This window comes from Echinococcus granulosus (genome assembly GCF_000524195.1).
Source record: "Echinococcus granulosus chromosome Unknown EG_S00038, whole genome shotgun sequence".
In the NCBI taxonomy this organism is placed as follows: domain Eukaryota; kingdom Metazoa; phylum Platyhelminthes; class Cestoda; order Cyclophyllidea; family Taeniidae; genus Echinococcus; species Echinococcus granulosus.
The window spans coordinates 317416-341341 of NW_020170418.1; the positions used below are offsets into that span (position 1 = coordinate 317416).

A 23926-nucleotide genomic window follows, 5' to 3' on the forward strand; every position below is an offset into this window, starting at 1 on the left:
AGGAGGAGAAAAGGAAAATAGCTGGACGCATATATTTTATAATTCGAAATTCTTTGCTAATAAAATGCAATTATTTTGTTATCAAGGCATTGAAAAACCGAAGTAATCAGGTACCATCGGACAGCCGCGTCAGGCTTTGCTTCGTGGTTTTCAAGGTTCCGTTCTGATTACTAGAATAGTGGAGGTAGAACCAAAGACCTGTAAGCTGCTCACCACTAGTCCCACGAAAACACGGCCATCCTTACACCTATACCCACATACGCATGGATTTATGTATAACTTTACACGCACATATATATATATATATATGTGCATTTCGGCTTGCATTTGGCACAAAAAACGAGGCACTCAATTGTAAATAGGTGATTATGCCGAACCAAGTAAGGAAGGGGTGGAAACGAGAACCGCTTTTTACCGCTTAATTACTTATGCACACAAGTGGTCAAACAATGCGAGGCATGCACATGGATACACAAAACGCGTTCCCCAAAGGCCAGGCATTTGCACATGATAATTAATTTACCCGTGAATGGCATTGAAATAAGAGGTCAATGATCCCCTAGTTCCAAGAACCGGAAGCCATGTTGATGCACCGATAAATTGCAAAAAGGAGTGGACCTCTGCCAGAGGGTTCATTCAATCAAGAGTGTTTCAAAACTACGCCTCTGCTTGATTGTAGTGACTAATTTACACTACTGCATTAATCCCGAGAAGATTAGATATTTTACTATTAGACTGAAAAATTGACTGCTATATGCCAATGATTCAAGTAAAGTGGAAATTATTAAAACAATTTGATCTCGACGTCTTGGGAATTGGTCATAGCTTGTTGCAACCCCTTTTTTTTCAAAATCGGAGTAATTCCCATTTGCATAACGTCTAACTAAAAAATAATACAGGTTCAGTAAATATCGAATGATATCAAGATTGAAATTGCACTAAATCGGCATTGCATAGTCCCAGTACCTCCAGAGGAGACGAATAGGATTAACTTGATTTTTTTTACCACTTTCTCAATGAATGGGCTACACAGTTTCGTATTTAATTAGGGGGCTTGTATTCCGCTCACATCCGACCCACATCTACAGGAAATGAAGGTAGACCGTAGTAGACATCATACCGTAAAGTAAACTTACGGATAAACCCACTATCCCAACCGATCAACATTTCGTGTTTGAAGAAGTAGTTTGGCTCAATATCTGTAACTTCTTGAAAAAGTGTGCATAAATCAGCGCTTGAACAGCGGCCAGATGAAAAACCGACACCAAATACCTAGCTGCTTATGGTAGGACAAGAAAGTGGAGGTCTTCTACCCTGTCAATAAGGAAATGCTACATTTTTGTGAACCAGACCAAACCGTATATTTGCGGAAACATTTGGTACTACGTTGATTTGCAGGAAATTAGGATCTGCAATAGTGCCAGCATACCGTATGGATAAATATTCCGCTGTATTAATGCAAAAAGCCTTTTAGGAATTCGACTCTGGAAGAACAACTTGTCTAACAAGCCACTGTTTATAGAAGGGAAAAATAAATTCTCTTTTCCACTGGAACACCAACTGTTGTTATTAATTCATACAGGGTGTAGAATGTATTCATGTGGTCGAAAACGCTAAACATCGCCCGTCCCTATCGATACCTCTGCAGTGACTGGAAATTTTCCCGCGGGAAATGATGAAATGTTACATACATTAAAATTTCGGACCCACACACGGAGCTTAGTACGTAGGTAGAGGTAAACGAAAGCCGTGGCAATAAATTCTCAAACATTATCCAACGGATAAACAAAATAAAAGTTTTCAATTCGGTCAAATGATATAAATAACTATAGGGCAGTTTCCGATCAGAAATTCCTCGTATATTGCACCGTCTACAAATTATCGACAAAAAACTAAAATCTTCCAATTTCTTAAATCGGGAAATGAATCATGATGCTTTTAGTAAATTCTGCATAGGAAAATTTTCTTTCAAAATTAATTATAAATGACCATTCGTTAAACATTTTTTTCGTGATAGTGCCGATTCGGCTAGAAACTCTAAACACCAAACCCGAAGAGGAGAATTATTTGGAGTCTCAATCGCACAAACTTTTGTTTGGTCATCCTACACACAAGTTCTAGAAGTAGTACGCACATACCTTAAAGTGTGTTTGCAGGAAGATAGCGTGACAAGGGCACATAAGACGATCTTCTTTACAAAGTGGGACCACATGAGCAACAGGAACTGGGGTGTGATTGAACCTGTCTCTCAGGGGAGGTGGGGAGGACATGATGCACGAGCTGTAGGCACGCGCACACGGGAGATGGAGGATAACACTAAGACCTGGAGCACTCCGACTGAGGGATTGATTTACATTCGCCACAAACACAACGCGCAGCATGCAACATAAAGGGCAGATGGTGTTCCTTAAGGCGCCGACTATGCGCATTTTAATGTTAACAAGTCCTTTAGGAACGCTAGTTCTTAACTACAATTCAAATGTATGGGTAGTCCCTTACCCAAGTTTTTAGTAACGTATAACTAACTTCAGTTAATTAATACCAATGTACTGAAAGGAACGACACAAATCATTGCAGCTTGAGAATGGAGTACATGAAAGCGAGGATGAAACTGGAAGTAAGTACGCAGCATTGGTCGGAGAGAGAATACATCGCAAAGTTGACCTATGGTGAGACTTTGGCCGATTTGAAAGCAGGGTGGATAGCAATCTAATTCTCATTCTCAAATTAGCTTATAAGGCTGCACTTACCAAAAGATACCTGCAAGGACAACTGACGGTTCTTTTCTACTTTTTATTTGAAAAACTTGAGTTGGTTGAGAAAGTGCATGACGCAAAGTTGCAAGTTAATTCTGGTCTAGCATCGGTAACAATTGGCCACAAATAAAACGAATATTTCGGTCACAAAATTTCGGGAAAAAAATTAAGGTTTTCACATGATAAAAAGAACATGCGGCACGAACTAGTTCAACAATCTTCGAATCACGTTAAAGTCGTGAATTCATTGAAATCGAGATTATTGTTGAATAAGTGGGAACGGTTTGTGGAGTCTGCTAAGGTCTATACAGTTTTAAATAGTATTTACTACCTACGAGACCCCGTTATCCTGGTGATTTCGCATTTCACGCATGAATGATTGCGTGGATAAATAGGTGCTATGCATACATTATGTGCCATTATTCGATTCATTCCGAGGCTAAACATGTCTAAACCGCTATGCGTGACTGATAGGTTCAATTTGATAGAAAACGTTCGTCAAATAAAACGAGGAGAAACTGAGCTATTTTCTCGCTAACAGAATTTAAAGACCAATTGAACTAACTGGAACAGTAGATTAAGTTAATAGTAGACTGAATTCACTCGGATTAAAAGGCTAAACAATTCGAACTATGCACCTGGATCCTGTGATACTTAAACAAAATGAGGCCGACAGAGTTTCACCAAGCTACCCTAATGACACTCCCAACAAAGCACCCCCCTACTACTATTCATAGGCGCGCAACGAAACCAAGCGACAAGGATAAAAAGCGTTTTAAATTAGCTAGACTTATCAAACATTTAGAAGAGAAGCTGTGAGAAATGCGACAAGGGTTCGTCGACCCCAAGGCAGTTCGAAGTGCAGAATTAACTCAACTGAGCAAGTGATTGAAAATGGAAAAAAAGTACACATGAATCATTCATTCGGGTATGTCGAGACTGAAATGTATACAAAATTTGAACGTGTATTCATTACGTTAAGAAAGAATATTTGTCCACTCGAAACTTTATGGAAAACTATATTGCAAAACATCACCTCGAAGTTGAATTTGGTGACGGGAGAAAATAGGTGGAAGTGATATGCATAATCACTAATAGTTAGTAAAACAGCGCCTTTGTAATTAAAAATTTACCATGAACGGCGGATAAAACGAGGCACCGCCAATAATTTCACGCTGTAAATGGATAAATCGGAGGTAGGATTAGCACCAAACTTGGCTAAAAGACACACTGCCATCAATGAGAGGTTTGACACATTCGACCTAAGGTCACCGTGACGTTCTTCGAGAGAAATTAACAACCGACGTTGAGTGGATAAGGTCACACTTAATCGTCGAGTTCGTAAAAGATGATGCAAATCGCAATAGTTTAGATAGGGAGTTGATTCAGCTAATACGTTTAAAGCCTCGAATGTAGCTGAGCGAATTTACTTCACTAGCAGAAATATTCATAAAGTAATGCATTGGAAGTGCAAGAGATGGAAATTCGATTAAAGACCACTGAATATTAGAATATAATGTGTCAAAGTGACTAGTGTTTTGGGACCACAAATCTGAGAACCTGTCATAGTTGCAATTATCTGCTGTCCGAGAGGCAATCAATGAGTCAAATTTCCAACCCGATCTGTAAATCCGTAGCAGCAGCGGTACTAACAGTAACATCCCAGTACTATTATACTCTTAGGTGTCAACGCATCTTAAAATGTGAATTAGGAGGATCAATATATAACACCAAGAATAAGTAAAATGCGGATAAATATTAGCATCCATTCGGCGTAAACATCTTGTGTGAAGACGCACAAAGGTGCAGCACAGGATAGAAACAATACACCAACGTTTACAGCATAAACAACCTGGTCATCTGTATGTCACTTGTTTATATTAACTCAGAGGGTGGATACTCGATTCCTGACAGAAAAAGTCGGTAACTCGACACAGTTGCCAATTTCAGACAAAATATATAAAATTTGACGCAAGTTAGGGAAAAAAATCCACCTACGTGAAGCCATCTTGACCCATCGAAAGGCTGAGTGAGAGTGATCCTATCACCAGTGTTAAAGGAGAGCGGTTTGAGACGCTTCGAGGGGTCACCAAAGGCACCAGGAGGTGAGAGTGGAGGTGGAGGCTCACCCGAGTAGGCGGCCACCGCGGTGATCACAATTGCCCTGGCTGCAAAGACATCCCCAATAGCCTCAAAAGAGTTCGAGCTAGTGCGCAGATGGAGTGAGGAGCTGTTGGCGGAGTCGGTGGAGACGGAGCTGGTATTGCGCGAGACTCGATGCTGCTGTTGCTGTGAGAGGTGATGGTGATTCGCGGAGGAGAGCGCCGATGACTGCTGAGAAGGAATCGACATTGAGACAATGGAAGGACGGAAGACGCCGGGGATGTGACTGCCGCGATGGTAGGTAGTCCCTCCATTGGCCACAAGCATGGAAGTATGAGGAGGGAGAAGGGTCGGAACGTTCACCAGACAGGCTTTGTGCGCAGCCAAACCGGTTTCTACAGGAGTTGGAATGAATTATGCCATTGAGACCCACAATCTCAGCATATGATTTTCTGAGAACAATATAAAGTGTTAGACTATACGTTACACGGCCTCTTGTTTCTGCATTTAAAAACAAATTTGATGGTCTAAACAGAAAAAAAATCAAGAAATTGTGACGAATTTATGAAAATTGCGCAAATTAGAGTCGACTGGAAGATCCTATTAGTGTTTAAATGTAATTGTGATGCATTTAATCGGAAACGTTGAATCACGCAGTTTAAAGAAAGTGGAAACAACGGCACCACACGAGGTGGTCATGGGATACCACTTTACGTCCAGACACCGAAGTTCTGGGAATGTAGTGCACATCTTCCAAGAGTTATTTCCAGCTGCGCACAAAGCTCATAAAATCCCTATTCAGTGGAAAAAGGAATTCGCCTGTCATTGATACAGTTCTTTCAGTTGGGCATTGGCTATTGAGCTGAGGAGTTGGATCGAAACGATGAATTACGGTAAGCTTTACTCATCTTTATTTCCTTACAAATATTAATTCGGCAACCCAATTTGTGCAGCATATTACTCCAATAATGAAAAATAAAGGATAAATTGGCCAACAAAGTCACTCCCTATGTAAAAAATCAAATAAAAAACCCCGATCCAGTTTTAAAACTATTCTGACGACATGCAAAACAGCGAATTTAAAAATCAAAAAGAACTTTAAGCAGAGGGTGATAAAAGTGCTACTTACCTCTGCATTGGTATCCCTGATAGAAGACACCCTGAAGTAGTTTTTTACACACGCAACAATAAGTTGTTTGCTTGAAAGTTGCCATCTCAAATTGATAACCATTGTCCTTGGCTCCGGGAGGAAACTGATTACTCCTAAAATGTACAATCGGTCATAAATAGCTTTTAAAACTGAGAAGACCTTAATAAGCCATGATGAAAAATTGATTCTCATGCACCTACAACAACCAAAGAGATTTAAATTTCGCATATGGCAAAAATTTTAATGTACTAGGGCTAAATTCAGGAAAACTACTTCCGATTAATTTAATTTAAAAAGATTCATTGACAGAATATAGATCCAGTCCTGATAAGAAGACGTTGTAAACAAGCTTTCAATTCCAAATATGATCAACAATAAACATGGAAGTGATAGAGGTTTGTGAAAGGTGCGGTGGGAAGAACTCAAAGGAGCACAAAATACGCCAAGAATGGTACTTACAACGCCGTTTCAGTGGCCTTAATCCAAGCATTTCGGAACTCCTCCGATTTTGCAAAGAAGGTCAATTGAACGTCTTCATCGCGTTCACCGGCCAACGGAATAGTGAACTCATAGGGAAACTAGGTGCAAATGGGCAGACATGACATGAATAAGAAAATGGAATATTTTAACCGTATGGTCAATAGAAAACTAAAATGAGGTGAGTATAGCACCATTGAACAAGGACTGATGCTCAATGCGCCTCTTATCATCATCTAGCCATGATTTACTCAATGGTCAAGTGATTATTCGGAATGGGAACCTAAGGGGCCACTTTCAGCCGATCACATGTTGCGAGGTTCGAATAGCAAATCATGAACAAGCTGTGGTAATACATACCTTTCCTCCTTTCTTCGAGGGTAGACCAAGGGGTTGAGGTGAGCCGTTCACTATGTGGTAGGCGGCCATGAAGGTGTAATTGTCGCCCTAAGTAAAGCATACTAAGATCGTGAATTACTCCATCCATCCAAAGTTTCGTGTAAATAATTGACTATCAGAAGGCATCTTATTAAAACACCTGAAACTTATAAAAGGTAGTACCTGAATCAAAATGGAGGCAGAGCAGGCCATTTAAAAGAATCAAGGTGACAGAATGCATAGGCCGACAGTCCCCAAAAGAGTGGTCTTAAAAGAGGATCAAAAAATAACGATTGCACTGAAAACGCTACTTTGAAAGGTGACTATCCGTAGGAAGTAAAAATTGAAAGAAAAAACAGTAAACCTCCAGCCACGGTAGCTGGAATTTTTGGGAAAAAATAGTTAAAAAGTAAGCAATCATTGATACTGCCCCGATGGAACACTTTAAGACCGTTTGAAAACTTCTGAATGAGTAAAGGTACTCATTATGCAGATTACTTGACTGATGACTGGAAAATCGGCTGAGAGTTAATGACAACACTGAATCGAAAATACGGAACCCAAGACTCGAGGTCACATCTTGTTTGTAACTGAAATGCATTTTTAGCAGCATGAAACTCGTAGAAAAATGAAAGGATAGTATCAAGTGGGGTACATAGGAGACTGCTTTGGTGTCGGCTGTGAGGGAGACAAGACATGACTTTGGGAAAAGTCACTAAAGTCACGACTCAGTTTTAGGAGGATGTGTGAATGAATGAAAGGCACGGGTCGAAAGCCCAATTGGTCTCTAAAAAAGTGTTTCTTAGACGTCCTTTACGCATTAGACGGATAAACAAGAGTACCCACGACCCTCCGGGGCCGAGTTGGGCACCAGGTTTTAGTCAACAAATTAGGCGTACTTGGCAACAAACTTGGGAATAAAACGAAGCAAATTTATAAATAACTCACATAGTAAAAGTTAGCCATGTCCAAATCAGAATTTAGGCGAAAAGATTAAATTGGCGACTTAGCATTAATAAACAGGCAGAAAAGAAGTGTTATTAAAATCAAGCTCCCAGTCAGAATCGTATAAAGTAGGAGACCGCTTAATATTCTTTTGAGATTGACTAACAAATTGTTAGGGTTATTATGTTTGCTTAAACAACTAAACTTTAACAATGGCTCAAAGCCTCAAATATGCACAAATGAAGTTTAAAAAATACCATAAATGTATTGATAGCTGAACTAGTGCGGAGTAATGCATAGGGGCGATCAGACGTCACCGCTAAAAGCCTGAATTGTGCAACAACAGAAGTGAACGCTCAAAGGAGGCACATCATTGCCAACACTTTTGTTTTAAGACTTGGTTTAATGATAAACAAGCAAACAAATTCTGCAGTCAAGGATGATGAAATAATCGAAAGCAGTGTCAGCACACCTTTCCACAATAAACAAGGAACAGGAAAAATGAGTGGGATTTCAGAGAGAACGATGATTACCGTTTATCGTTTTGATGCTGAACCCCCAAAAGTAAGTTAATAAAAGGGATTTTACTCCCCCTATTTAGAGCACTAAAACCACGCACGGCCCACTTTTATTCGAAACATAAATTACGAGTGTTACGGCAGCCTAAAAAATACACAGATCAAGAGATAAACTCCCTTGTTTTTGGTAAAAATATAGCCCTTAACCTAACCAAATTCAAATAATCAATGCATTTATCTAAATAAACAAGTTGTAAATGTCATACGAATGTGAAGGCAAAGAGAACGTTAGACGCTGCATCCACTACGACATATCAATTTGGGAATCTCACTGGCGCGTGGATAAAACTGCAGTTACTTTTATGGAAAATAAACGAGAAAATGCCCGAATTAATCGTTGCTATGACTTATGCGATCAAATCGAACGATTGTACCAGAGGTAATTATGACTGCCCCAAATGGAATCTCTTGGACTATTTCCACTCAGGAACCGTTAGACACAATTAGAGAACACCATACCCTTTGATTTCAAAGAAAGGAATGTTCCTCTTTAGTAGTTTACGTGCGACAAAACATAGATATCAAAAAAGAATGTTGTTCAAAGAACTAAGTGCGGGTTGATGTAGAATTTTTGTTGGAGATTAGGCGTGAAATTTAGCCCGAGTTGCCATTAGCATACCATCAACATATAACAAATGATACAGGGATAAAATATTCTGACTGTTTTGCAATAAAAAACAACGGGCCCAATTTTTTACGCAGAACAATTAGTGATGATAGGAGGTCCAGAAGAGGTGAATCGCGACAGTTTCGGCCAGTTAATGAGACCCGTGATTAGTCATGTAGAGGTGTGGGGTTGGAGCCTGGCACAAATAACGACCTCTGCCTATGCAGAAAAGAAAGATCGCAGGCTCTAAGCAATCTAGCCGGATACAAACTCTTCGTTGAAAGTTTTAAAATAATCGTCTGAGCCTTGGTCGCTTAAAAAGCGAAATCGCAAAGCTGTTCTGTCAGAAATCGCCCAGAACAAGAATCTTTAGGATTTCCAACACTTTAAATTATTACGGCCAGTGGACGGAATTTGAAAAGTTGACATGAAGGGAAATTGAATGCAAGAATATCCATGAACCCTTTGTTTATCACGTCAGCACTTGGGGAGGAATTTGGAGAGAAGCAACAAAAAAAGTGCCTCAAGAGCATATTAGCATAACTGTGTTTAAAAGGTGATGCAACCAAACGCAATAAGCCTCACAGACAACGCAAAACCCCAAACAACATGCAGAAATTCGCTTCAGTGCCACCATCGGAAACACGTTTCCTTCCCTTACTTGAAGATGAAACTACTTACCCTGGATCGTGAAAGGTTTCACTTTAAACGCAGAGAATATAGGATAAAGACTACAGTAGTGCCCTTAAATTTAGTGTCAAATTCAGGAACACGAGTAGAAGTAAAACAGTGACAGTTAATGGTAAAATGAAACCTAGACCACAAACACCGCAGCAAGAAGAACCTAAACACAGGCAGATGGAAGTTTTTTATAGTATACGAAACGCCTAACCTTGACAATCATAAGACGAATAAGAAAATTAAACAAGCAGTGTTTGATTAAGATCACGAAAGAGCGAAAGCGTAAAAAAGTGTGCAGTTAGAAATTGATGTGGACGCAAAAAGTGGGAAGCAAATGTCAGTGATAAAAAGGGTATGTGCTTCTCAAACCGAGGCCTTCATTCTATCGGTTACCTTTGTGTAATTCGGTGCTCCCCCAAAAACGTAAGATGTGCGATCAACAATGTGCTCCTGCACCTGGAAATGGCATCGCAATCGTTGAAATGTTGCGTATCAACAAAAATATAAGGGTCCACGACATATACGGATCGGCAAGAGTGAATGACAAATGATCAAATAATTGCTAACGAAACAGGAGATATTGCCTAATAAGCGCAGAAGACAAAAATATGGAAAAACAGCTCACTTCACTTACAAAATAATGATTATCTGAATTTGGAATTATTTAGTTATAGCTAGAAAGCAATGCTTAGACATTAACTTTGAAAATTTCCCGGGTGCGTAAATTAGGGTAGAAGGTCATAGTTAGCCCCGAGGGCGTTCAAAGTGTGGCCTAGACCTCAGAGCCAATTTTCACAGGAGCGGGGAGTGACGCAGGGTAGTAAGGGAAGGAGGTAGGAATTACGCGTGGTGGACTTAGTCACTAGCAGAACCATAAACCGCAACAACCCTCACATGCGTGCAATTGAAAGCGCCACACAATCTAGTACGACTTTTGTGTCATATCTAAGTCCGACATGGTGGTGTGAGGCATGAACAAATGCTTTTATGCATAAAGGAAGGTGGTAGTAAATAGGAAAATCCACAGCACCAAAGGAAAAGTGAGCGGTGGTTATCAAAGTGAAAAACGCAAGTGATGAGGAGTCGGTTGTTACATTAATACCAAGCTTTCAAGTGAATATATTAAAGTATAAAATAAATACTCATTTGTGCGTTGTATTTACTAAGGGAAGGAAACAGAACAAAGCATAACAGAAATGTTAAAGTAGTTCAGCAACACAAAGTGACTATTTGTCCAATAACATGTGGTCGGGAAACCAATGCTATACAATAACGCCTTTTGCGAACTTTGCGCCGTTATTTGCGATATTCAAATGTGGATTTGTTTTATCAGTAGGCGCCGAGTTGGCAAAACACCGAGGTGTGGTAAAGGGTGCAGTACTAGCTAAGCTAAAGCACTTACATTTAGACAAAACTTAAAACGTGTTAATTAACTTTAGCCTAGAAGTGGATAATGTACCCACTCTCACGGTTAAAAACTAATCGAGGACACACTTCGGGTGACTGGGGTGGGGGGAATGATGAGCAATAAACGGAGAAATTGACGGCTTGCCTTTGACTTGCACAGAAGGAGGATTTTGTCGAAGAGGAAAACATATCTAAAAGTGTGAAAGAAGGAACATGTAAGGAGGCTTAGGTGACCGATGGGGCGGCTGATTTGCATTTCACAAAACACAACCGTACGTGATATTAAAGATCAATTTCACCAAAAAAAAGTAGAAAATCAAGCGAATAGAAAGAAGTGAATATTTGTCTAGATAACCTATGATGCAAGTATCCCCTGACATTACTAGCAAATTTTAAATCAAGCCAAGGGAGTGCCCACATGTGCACCAATTCAAAATGGCCCGTCAGGGATGAAATTACCGCTTTCAGTGATAAATATGCTATCTGAGTACTTTATTTCTTAACTGCGTACAAACTGACTGACAGGAGGATTACTGTAAGGCAGGGTAATGGACATACTCAAAATGGATCCATGCGTCAACCATTTCTTCCGATACATTTGTCAGATGGCATCCATCAACGAACGTTTCACAGGATCTGCTGTGGATCCTCTTTATTAACCACGGAAAAACGTGACAGAGAGTGACATGAAGCACACTCACCTTGTCTAAACAGCCAAATTGACTACCATTTCCGGATTTCACCTGCCAACTTCTACCTGTCATGACCAATGTCAATGACACAGGCCAAAAGAGTGACACGCAAGATAACCTGACCAGACACGCAGGGTAAGTGTGAGCGCACGAAATAGGGGGTTAAGTGATCTCATCCTAAATGATGGGGAACAACATAAATTTAACGATAGTTAAGTATACAAATTCACAAGACCCCTTGTCCCATGAGGTTCCCAAGACGACAACTCTTGTAGGATGAAAAGGGGACAATACAAGACGATTGGGATGCTAGACCATGGGCATTAAATTGGCGGATAGAAAACAATTGAACATTTATTGCGGAAGTGAGAAAGCGGAAATGTATCAGTGCGATACCCAAACACAAACACGCACACAGTCGTGGCAAACTCCCACGCCCGAGCACTTTTTAGACAATGGAATCGACAGGCCACGTCATAAAAGTCGGAACGACACATCCCATGGGTAAGAACAAGAAAAAGTCGCCTACAGTGCACATGGACACGATTGGCGAGTGAAGTATCAATGCATGCGATTCGTAATCGCACCTTGTCCGGCTATTCAAAAATCAGTGCGCCAATGAATGCAAAATGAATGGAAATGCATTTCGAAGAACAAACACAAAAGTATGCCTGCCTAAAGTGTAAGATGAGTCTACAAGCTTAAAGATGTATTGAACAGATACATATCATATGCTGGCATGCCTGCCACGGATCAAAAGACTACTTTATCAAAAAGACGAAATAAAAGGATGGTTGTGATCTGTTGAGGTGATATCGACTTCACAAAGCTCCTGGAGAAAGGTCAATTATTAACTTGAACATTAATAAATAAGATAGGAGGTCAGAACCAAAGTGGATAAAATAGCACGGTCAACGATGCAGAGGTATCTTCATAATTTTCTGGATTAACGAACGCTTACTCCTTCAAACAAGAGAAAAAGCAACTTTGTTAACACCTTCAATTATAAAGAATGCCTTAAGTCACGAAGCACTTTGGTGATGAAGGTGGAAATATTTTATAATCTCTTCCATCACATAGTGGCTAAGTTCAACAATCACACTAACCTAACGAAGTTTAAACGTTTACACACGTGAACTCGAATGACCTAAGCATACAATATAACCTACTCTAAAATAAATGAGGTTTTTAAACGAGAGACGATATACATTAACCTTCAGGTACGTTTTATATGGATATTCACGTATTTAGTCACATGGAATGGGGGATTTGTGGTATTGGGTTAAGCAGTTACGACGACATCCCGTGAGTAGACAATCGGTTGCAGTTCGAACACGGGAAGGCATCTTACGCACGCCACCAATGAATACATCTATTAATAAAGGGAATACGATTTTGCAGTTGGATGTCTATCAGCGACAGTATCGGCAACAGGTAAAATTGAAGGGTGGATAGTGTAAACAAACATGGAGAGACATAAAACATTAAAAAAGTATAGTTTTAGAAATGTGCGGATGTCACATAAGAAGCATAATTTAAAGTTACTTTGAAAATGGCACAAAATTAGTGTTCTGTTTCGGTTTACTGGGCGTCTGAACAACGCACAGCTTGATGCAAATGATTAACTGAAAATTCAGCTGGTGAAGAGGATGCGCACAGGAAGGGTAGTGATGGGAAAGCTACGGACAACTCATCTTAACGAGGTGATATAGTAAATTACTCTTCTATCATATTATAAATTTCACCTTCTTGCTTTATCGGACTGAAAAATTTTGTGACGTTTTACAAAAATCCGAATATTTTTTTACTGAATCGACCTACTCCAAATATATATATATTAAGTCCCAATAAAGCAAAGTAAATATGAAACAAAAATGTTAGATAGTACAGCATTAGTCGGAAGTGGTTCAACAAAGCGCATGGTTGTGGGTTGCTTTCCAGGGGCATTCAGCATGCTTTACAACATATTTGAAACTAGTTTCAAAATCTCCTCTCCAGTTTGCATCATACCTGCCTAGAAAAGATTATTTCGAGCGTAACAATAAGGTGGGAGGTTTAGCTCAAGAAAAAGACAAGTCACACAGTACCACAGCAGGTAAAGGTGTGTATTTATTGGGTACTTTAGTAAATGAGCAGTTGTCTCGCCAAAAATGATTTTTTTTCACTGATCATTTCACAATCCAAAACGCCCTCTACTGCAAATCCAGAAAAGCTCAAATCGAGGTAAAACGTCAAGAGGAAAGTAGAAAAGAGGCAGAATCAAGTTGGTCGTTAAATGGAAAAGCCTTTCCAGTCTCGTAACTGTCACGAGTCACCCACTTGATTTATCAACCATCTTGATGCCAAAGCCGTGCATTCATAATTAACTACGTTTCAGAGGCAACTCTTCATTAGAAAGTTCTTGATTGATAATAAACATCCAGTGGTGGCTCAAATCAACTCGTCAAAACTTGAATAATGTCCGAGCATTACAGGGGATTCACCTCCACGACAGGCACTAAAATGCAAAATCTCCTGCTTTAGACAATCGTCATATTGATGAAAGCGAGAGGTGAGTTACGTAGAGCGTAACTGTCATCTTCAACAGGTTCTCGTTCTTTTCCAGACGCCTTGTATGTACATATACATTATATGGCATATTCATCATGGGTCTGGTGCACAAATTTAGTTGTCTAGGCAATGACCTCACCAAATAACAACTTCTACACATCCGTAACCCGAATAAATGTGAGAAGATAGAAAGCTGTAGGAAGAAAGACATAAAAATACAAATAGGAAAAGCTGTTAGATGTCGATAAAACCGTAGACTTCTAAATCTCGAAATGCTCCTTATTTTTATGCAATGATAGACAATTGTTTATGTTAAAATCTGGTCGTTATAAATAAGGTAGCATGACACTGTTTCTCACGCCTAAATATCATCCACAAGGTAATCACCCAAGCCCGGACACACGATGATCAAGCAGTAAAGCCTGCAGAAGTGGAGGTAGATCCTCTGTGTACGTCTTGTACTTGTTAAAAGATTAAAATAAAGGATTTGTAAAAAGACGCACTTTGAAATTGTCGCCCTCGCTATGGAGCAAGTCGGTGAATGTCATGATCTGGTTTAAACCGGAGCAAAAATGAATTAAAGCAAGGCAAATAATGAGAGTAGACGAGCCAAAGTGGGCTGGGTAGAGCGATATTGAGTCAGACTTAATAGCTTGCCTGCAAACTGATATACAGTCGATACTTGTATTCGTAAAAGAAAATTTTTAGAAAGAAAATCTCCAGAGTTGATATGTGCAAATACTGCGATAGCTTATCGAAATAGGAGGGTGCATTATTAGATTGAGCATTTTAGCAAGGCTCAAAAAGCATATGAGTTAAAAAAACTGATGGTTAAATCGGAACTAGGACGTGACATGCTGACCGTAGTATCGATACGAGGATTACCAAAATGGTGGCCTTAGGCCCATAGGCTAGCCAGAAATAGCACCGCGAGCTGTCAGGGCAGACAGGTTGGTACTTCAATTTTTCACTTCGTATCACGAAAACGTAAAAAAGAAAAAAAGAGGATGTTACCTCTCTAATGCATCAAAAAACATTCAAATCTCGAGGACATTCGATACAAAGACTCAACCAATTAGATGACTAAAGGTAACGGAAAATTCCATATTTGAGAAAAAAGTACCAAAGCAGCAGGAATACCGTAGTAAAAAAGGAAAATATAAAACCAGCATTACCGAATTTTTGATTTGGAGTCCAGATGATTCAACACACGCAATTCCCCGTCAATGTGGCGGCGACCATAGCTGGATAATTTTTTGTCGGGTGGCTAAAATACGGATCAGTATGGCATTAACGTGCACAGAAAAAACCTGAACGATAAAAGACTAAATTTGTTTAAGCATCTGAAATGGTTATTAATACTGGATGCCCATACCAGACAGTAACACCAAGTGTGATTCCCGAAAACGAAATGTTTATTCGCAAGAAGCGTTAAACTAGTCTGTAAATGTCTCAAGCAGTGTAAAGGGGGCATGCATAAATTGAACATTATTATAAAGAGAGTATGACAAGTAAAATATGTAACTAATTCATTCAAGAAAAAGATTGCATGTGTGAATTCACCCAAAAAACTGACCACTTTCACATAATGCTGGAAGAGAGATCCTTTAGCATTTATACGGCACATAAAAGGTGTCCTCTTATTAAGAGTTTATATGGAGAATAAAATACCGTTTTGGAGCACCAGCATCGCTACTATAGGTATTAAAGGAATAAAACAACCAAGCATTGAAACCTCGGACACGTTTTTTTCTAACACACATTCGATCCCACTGAGTCGACATGTCTACAAACTTTTTGACTGGGTAATATGGACACCACGAAGATGTAAGCTGTGCGGTGTGTGAAAATTCCACTCCCCATTATTGCTGCGCACCCTAGAGAGATAAAGTGCATTCAACAACCGACACCACCACCACGCGGTCAGAGTGCACTCTCTCACGAGCGCGTTTCACAGAATTTATCCTGCCAAAGGTAGCGATACCCACGACTTACTCGTCCACCTTGAAGTGCAACCAAGTCCGTAGAACACGAAAGACGAATAGATTGTGGTAAGCAATTAGGCAGATTCGCGTTGATGCAGCTCCAAAATAAATGCTTAACAGACCCTTTTCAAAGACAGACGGGGCGGAAACGGTTAAAAGTACATAATTGTGTCTCAATGCTGCGCAGTTAGGGTGCGAGCAATCAATCGAATGGCAATGGGCAATGATAACTTTGAATTAAAGCATTATGTTGGAAAGAAATGAGCAAAAAGTACCGCTACCAACTTGAAAGTTACAAACAGTAGTAATGTGCCGACCACATCAACATCTGCTGCTGCATCGAGGTGAAGCTATTATAGTTACAAAAGAGTGCTAAACTGGAATACTCCGTCAACCTAGAGAATAAACTCGTAGCTCATAGTTCTTGAGTTAACCTGGCGACTCCTCATTAACTCAAGTTGCACAATGTAAATAAAATTAACATGAATAACGGCTCGATTTATTCTACGATCGCTTCGCACAGGGGAGTAGGGCATTTCGGTAGCACAAATACTTCGATCAACCAGCTAATCCGATGCTCCCAAAAGGATATGGCCCATTCCTCTTCTCCCAATGCAACACGCACCCAAGATAAGACCACGTGTCTGTAAGGTGCTTCCGAAAGGGCGTTAGGATAAACTTCACAAAAATGCAAAACCAAACTTTTTAAACAAGGTTCAAGTCAGCAGTGGAACCCAGTGTTTTATAAACATGCCGTTCATTAGATATCAGCAACAAATCTAGACACTATGTAGGGCAAAGTTGATTAAAAAATACTACCAAACTAAAACCTCCACTTTGCAACACCCCCTTACAATCTGAATTGTACAAATACGTCGAGTGGTAAAAGGAAGATTGGGTTAAAGCTTAAAGGGGAAAAAACAGCAAAAACTCCACTAAGACTCAAGAGGGGTCAAGAATGCTGAAGCAATTGCGCCCATTTTGACTAGACTAAATTACTGAAAGTGTGAATTTTATTTTAGCCTGACTGAAGATGAAATAAGCATTAGGCTAGTAAAATCGCAGTCATTTTGAGAATACACAAATCGGTAGTCGACATGCAAACTAGGTTTTTGCCTTAGCAACTTACACGATTTACCCCCCAGGCAGCGACACACATTAAAGGTCCATAAAGGCTACCCACGCTTGAATGCCACTAGTTTGACATTCTATTCCCACGGGTTTGAAAACTTAAACGAGGCTATACAGCAACCAGCGGAATAATAGAACTAAAGACTACTAATTACTAGCAATAGGACTGACACCAACAGGACGATTAACCAAATTCGTACGGAGTAGGCACCAGATTCGTTTAAAAGAACGTCAATGTCCAGATTAAGGCGTTTCAGTGAGCAGTTACCACCTCCCTTCCCAGATTATTTTAAGTTATAGATGTAAAAATTCCAACAAAAAACCATCAACATAATGGTGCCTGAAGAAACAAACATGCTTTGTACTAACTAGCCAATGACATCGATGGCTTTTCAAGATAAGTGCCACGCGATAAAAGCACTACCTTGCTTTATTTTTGCGTTAACGAAAAAAAGCCACGGACAGTACTTTGTCTTAACGTCCAAGGACAGGACAACTGACATAATGGACAACAGATTTCTAACAGAATGACTGCAAATAAAGAAGAATGTTAGCGTTAAAAAAGGCCAATAACCACCTTTAAAGAAAATGACTATCCCTGTGGGAAAAATTCAGAAGGAATGCGCACGATTCCAACCTGGTCAAACCAGCAGTTGGCTTCGAGAATGTAACAGGTAAGTTATCGTAGTTAAAAGTGAGGTAAACGACGAACAAATTAGACCTGAGGACACTTTTACGTGCTAGTAGGAGCTATAGATAGACGTAAAGGATCCCATACAGAGATTACAATAATGTACCACCTTTACTGTACCATAGTGGGTTATTGAAAAACAAGCTGAGAAGCTATAGATTAACCTAAGACATATAATACCATTAGTGTACACTTAACAAGTAGACAACTGAATAAACCGATAAAACTATTCATCATTTTACAAGTAAAAAACAATTTTTGGTAAAACTGTAGGGACAATTTGAAGCGATGCCTATAGGAATTAATTTAAAGCCCAAACAATGAATTAAAAGCTTTAATTATTCGTGAAATAATGGGGAAGATAATCGGTTAGGCAGACTAGGGCAATAACAGAAGATATTTTGCCCGGACAGGAGGGATAACAAAACCAAAACAGAAGGCAAGCAACTGCCTTTTTACCCCGGAGAAAATACAACCAGATATTGTTTATCACCACATCCAAACTCAGAAAACTGAGGTAAATGCCAAAGTATAAGGCCTGATTCGTTGTCATTTAACGTCTGTTGGATGTGAAATCCCTGAGGGCGAAGTGATGGTATAGGTTAGATTAACACAAATTGTTTAGAAAAGGTAGTTGAGAGGGAAGGTAAAGGACCAGATGCAGCGCAGATCTCATTTACGAACAATCATTGAAGGAAATACCAAGTTGTAGGACTTCGTTGCCGAGTACACGCAGTGAAACAAGATTCAACACATTTATTGGACGTCTCAAAAGTAGCCAAAACCACACCCTGGCAAAGTGCTTCAAATCGAAAATAACGCTCGAAAGACATTTGCATATATAACAATGAAGCAACTCACAAAACTCTGCTCACAAAATGCTTTTGGAGCCCAATACTAATGAAAAAAACTTGGAGTAACTCCTAAATGTTTCGGGATAAATGCTTCCGCAGCTTCAAATTTACAGACAAGCCAAATTTTGAGCCAGTGGTTAGAATGAGCGGTCTGGGTGGGAGTCTGTAGAAACACTAACAATAGATATTCGGTGACATAACACAAACAATTTCAGCGAGGCCCTATGTTTACCTTAATCACACACGTTACCGTTAACGGACAGGAGCTCAGTCAAATATGAACAATATTACGGGAGGTAAATGGAATTTTGGAAGTTACAAGCGCCAGTTGTAAGGACAGATAACCAAGCGATTATGACCCACTCAAACGCTGGACTGTCCAGTGTAACAAGAAAATGTGAGCCCTAGTTGTCAGTAATGCAAGTGAAAAAAAAATAGTTTCCTGATGGTGCTTAGTTTCACGTAGGAGAACGCTCTCTGGAAACTATATGGCAAACTTTAAGTTGTTTCCAATCCTGTTGCGCTTGTGTCAAAATATGCGTACCAATATTAATAGAAACTAATGGGTAATAAACAAGTCAGATTGAAATAATATGACAACTGAAGTATATTACGACCGTATGATTAATAAAGCAAATGAAAGTACGGAGGGCTGAAAGACTTACAATGTGAATGAAGGTAACAGGTCGAACGTACCCAAATTGAAACTAAATCTGTGCTATTAGGTAGTCGTATCATAAAGGGCCACGTGACTCCGATTACTACAAGAAATGCGGTTCCAGAAGGCTTTCTTGATATACCTGCACTCTAAGTTAGCCGTGAGAATCACTCCAAAGATCATGAGGCTGAATCTCACACGAGAAGGAAGACCAAAACATGCTGATTTATGATCAGCAATCGCTACATCAAAACGCTACTATCCATTGAAAGACAAAATAACTGGATCAGGATACATCATATTCATGTATTATATCTCAAAAGGAGAATTTTGGAGAGGAAGTTTAGTGAGTAGAAGGGCATGAGTAAGAAAATTGATACGGCTTGAAAAAAGCTACGCAAAGTTTTTTTGCGAGGGAAAAACGTTCAGGTTTACAGACTAAATAGAGGAATTATGAACAGAGGATTCCAACTCCATTTAAAAAAGCGGTTTGGGAAGAGAATAAAAATCAGGTTGATCTGAGACCTAAAAAACAATCTCTTGAGTTGAAATGAATAGTGGGTAAATGATGATACCGTGCGTCAGTTAAACCATTTGGTTTTTTTCCGAAAACATGAATAATTTGAGACAATTAAACAGGAAAGGACGAAAGCCCGTATTGCGTGAAAGCAGTCAGATGAGTGATGGAACGTGGGAGACCTCACTAAGAAGCCCGTGGTGGAAGCACAACAATGAGGTCTGAGCTGCTTTGCGCCAGACAACGAGAGCAAAAATGTCCCCAGGAAATGGCTAATGCCAAGAAAGTTTCGCCACTTTTTTGTCCGATCGACAACCAACAAGTAGAAAAGCAGAAAGAGCCCCGAATTTGAGCACGTAAATATGACAAGGTAGATTTGAAAGGTAAAGAAAAAGTATGTTCAAATAAGCCTTCTCAATGGAAAATAATTCAAAGCGTCAAAGAAAACAGTGCGCGAATTGTCAAGAAAATAACTGACAATGACTTCTTAGTAGATGATAATTTATTAGAATTGCAAAGCATTTGATTAAAAAAGGAATGAAAAAATAGCAAGTTAGTCCCAGAACCCTACTGTCGCAAGTGACTGTTCAACCGAGAGATAATTTGGCTGTCGCCGAGGTAGGGAAATCAATCACGGCAGTTTTTATGAACTACGAATAGAGTCCAAGCCATCTACATGTGGCTCATTGCACAAGAATCGAATATTGTACATGCATTTTTCTACGCAATTATATCATAAGGAGCGTAGAAAATCACGAATATTCGCAAGTAACACTCACCAACGTTATTTCCAGAAGGCTAAAACAAAAAAGACGAGAATTATAAGTCAAATCATGTTAGACTATAGTCAATGAAGAAACCAACTTTCAATAATCATTGCTAATTTCATTTGAACCTGAGAGTTGATACGCAAAATCAAATGACCTTTTAAGCACCGGCAGCGTTACCAGCTTGTTATTCACCGGTGCCACAAAAACCTACTGTTATGGAATCCACTTGATTTAAAGGAATAACTCATCCCAAAGGTAAAGCAAACCCATTGAGGAGCTTGAACAGCAGAAAGGCAATGAAGAAAAAACGTCCAAAAAATCCTCACTAGAATGACCCCCAAAGGTCGCTTGAACGTGCACACCAGGGTACATTCCAAGCTTTCGATAGGGACGGATAAAAAGTGCACGGCTGTAAAGCTCACAAACAGGTTACAACTCATTTCCGTTAAAAGGGAGAAATTAATTTTAAATTGCTTAATGAAATATTTAGCAGAAATGTCATTAAAAATAGAAGCTTTGCAACTGCCTTCACTGAAGTAGTTAGTGATGAGCATTGGTTTACGCGGAATATCCGTAGATTAAAAAATCTTTGCACAAATAGCTTGTAAAGAACCAGAGATGTAAAGGCCGACAGCATTATACACAATGAAGTCAGGCAGCATTTCAACCAAGAAGCAAAACATCCAAAACCGTGATTACATAGGAATGTAAGTCCGAAGCAAAAGGTACAGATGAAAATGATAAAGGGCGGAAGGGATACCTTGCTTGAATTTGATCGATGGCACTAATGGTGTCCAAGTCGCGTTTCACTTCATTGATTGTCTGTGCGAGCTCCCGCATACCATCCAAAGCTGTCAACAACTCGGGCTTTTCAGGGTGATCATCATCCGTTAGCCTACAGAGTTGCTAGGAGAATAAAAATAGCTGATTAGCACATTGGGATTGCTTATTTAGTTAATAATATAATTTGATTAATAGTAGGGATGTAAGTGCACTATGGCTGCACAAAATAAATGCCATTTAATGACAGTTCTTTGGGTAAGTCGAACTAGAGCCTAGAACAACTTGTAATGGGTCATAATTTCAATAACAAATCCAGTAAATTAAAATTACCGTTGCATAATTTCAACAATCATGGGAGACTAGTATTACGATTGGTAGTTAATTTGCATAATCACCAACCTGCTCAAAATTAAGATCATCAACATACCTCAAGCAAGAGATGATACTTCAAAACCCTCTGCATCGGAACAGTTAAGAGCTCCGTGAGATGAAATTTACTGTAATTTTCGGACTGAGCTTGGCATTCCTTAAAAAAGTTATGCAGAAACGTGAAAATGAGGACAAATGAAAGTACGAAAATTTGTTAAACCACCAGAAACCTGAATTTTGGTTCGTTTTTCAACATCATTTTTGGTTATTTCTAAGACAAGCGTCTGGGCCTTTTGAACATGACCACAGTATCCACCATAAATCAGCAGTCGATCTCGAATCTTTATGAAGACCTCGCCAAGCGTTAGCACCGCCAATGTCGTGCTAACTGCCAGGCTCAAGTTCGAGAGGAGTTCACGATGAATGCAATGAAGTTCCTGCGGTAAATGATGCAATGATTAAGCCAAACTAGATGAAAATCACCTCAATATACTTGAAAATCTCCTCCAATTCCTGTGATGAAAGACACTTCGATAGCGGCCACTTATATTTCTAAGGAAAGAACGTCGGTTCACAAAAAAGTACGTCTACCTCAATGAGCATCTTTAGAACATCAACGTAGTTTTTTTCGGTAGATACAATCTCTTTTATACAAAACGATCTTGGAGATGTAGGCTCATCTTCTGTCTGCTACAAGATATGGTAATTCTGCTGTTGGGAAATTACCGTCATGGAACCTTTCCCACCATGAACGATTGTATCATAAACAATTTCATTGGTTTCTTCCTCCATATCAGCATAATTAGATTCTGCAGTAGCTTGCATATCTTCCCTAGCATAAGAGTTTAATAAAAAATGGTATTGAATACATGGAGGCAGCGATATCTTTAAGGTTATTGTAATATTCGTGGGGGACTTGAAGGTTTCCATTTTCGGGAGGAAATCCTCTATCGTAACGGTATGAATGTAAAAAAATAGCATACGGTATTCCACAGAGCTGAGCCCGGGGGCAACGGGATAGCCGCGATAAAAGCTCAATGACTTTCCCAAAGTTCTTCGCGTGATACAAATCACCTGGTTCAATAAGGTAACTTTTATCAATTCCAAATTCCTCCTCACATAACTTCACAAATAATCGGATATTTTTGAAACACAAAAATGGCGACTGTTGCGTTTGCGGGCTAAAATCCCTCATTTTTCTTGGGTCAACTTCACCATTCGTCAACGTGTTTAAAAGATTGCAGAGTTTAACACCATCCATAAGAGTTTGAACTAGCTGCAAGCCACAGCCATCGGGCATCAAAGTTGGATGATCATCCGGAATAGTACGACACCGATTTAACCACTCAGCACACTGTCGTAAATCGCACTCCTCTTCGGAGGCAGAATTGGTGTTTGACGCAGGCATAATTAAACCGACGAGACAACACCCATCAGAAAGCGATACCTAGTAGGAGTTCCGCTAATCAGAATACCAAAACCTAGGTCTCAAATACTATAGTGAGCATGAAAAGCAAGGAAGTATGAGGATAAGCATACCAACGACAATCCCAAAATTGGCGAATAGTTAACGCGCAGAACCACACATAAAACTGGCGCTTCTCCGGCTGAAACTGCTATTTATCTTATTAAAAATAAACCAGTAAATACCTTTTGTGCAAGAAAATCATACTTCCTGGGAATTAGCTATTAATAATAAACACATTTGCAGGTTACTGAAAACACAAAAAAGCGACATGCAGGTATCATCGTTAGATCTAAAAGTAAAAAACGTTATTTATTTCCAGAAATCAAGACTAACTTATGCCTATAACTAATTTTCTGGAAAAACGAGGTAGGAGTCT

At 39.5% G+C, this 23926-nt stretch overlaps 1 protein-coding gene across 1 annotated transcript in view; it reads right to left on the bottom strand. All coding sequences in view use genetic code 11, as the record gives it.

Annotated features, from left to right (window-relative positions):
- The window catches only part of EGR_05304 (Guanine nucleotide exchange factor VAV2), a gene marked incomplete at both ends in the record, with an annotated part of 29270 nt that extends 5780 nt beyond the window's left edge, over nucleotides 1–23490 (bottom strand). Inside the window, 14 exons of the mRNA XM_024494553.1 lie at nucleotides 2139–2468; nucleotides 4755–5254; nucleotides 5989–6122; nucleotides 6469–6587; nucleotides 6847–6933; nucleotides 11221–11273; nucleotides 21257–21339; nucleotides 21691–21836; nucleotides 22141–22239; nucleotides 22313–22519; nucleotides 22566–22634; nucleotides 22674–22769; nucleotides 22809–22914; nucleotides 22952–23490. Of these exons, the coding sequence (XP_024351024.1) occupies nucleotides 2139–2468; nucleotides 4755–5254; nucleotides 5989–6122; nucleotides 6469–6587; nucleotides 6847–6933; nucleotides 11221–11273; nucleotides 21257–21339; nucleotides 21691–21836; nucleotides 22141–22239; nucleotides 22313–22519; nucleotides 22566–22634; nucleotides 22674–22769; nucleotides 22809–22914; nucleotides 22952–23490 (2568 nt within the window). The remainder of the gene's footprint in view (nucleotides 1–2138; nucleotides 2469–4754; nucleotides 5255–5988; nucleotides 6123–6468; nucleotides 6588–6846; nucleotides 6934–11220; nucleotides 11274–21256; nucleotides 21340–21690; nucleotides 21837–22140; nucleotides 22240–22312; nucleotides 22520–22565; nucleotides 22635–22673; nucleotides 22770–22808; nucleotides 22915–22951) is intronic.
- Between the last annotated feature and the right edge of the window lie 436 nt (nucleotides 23491–23926).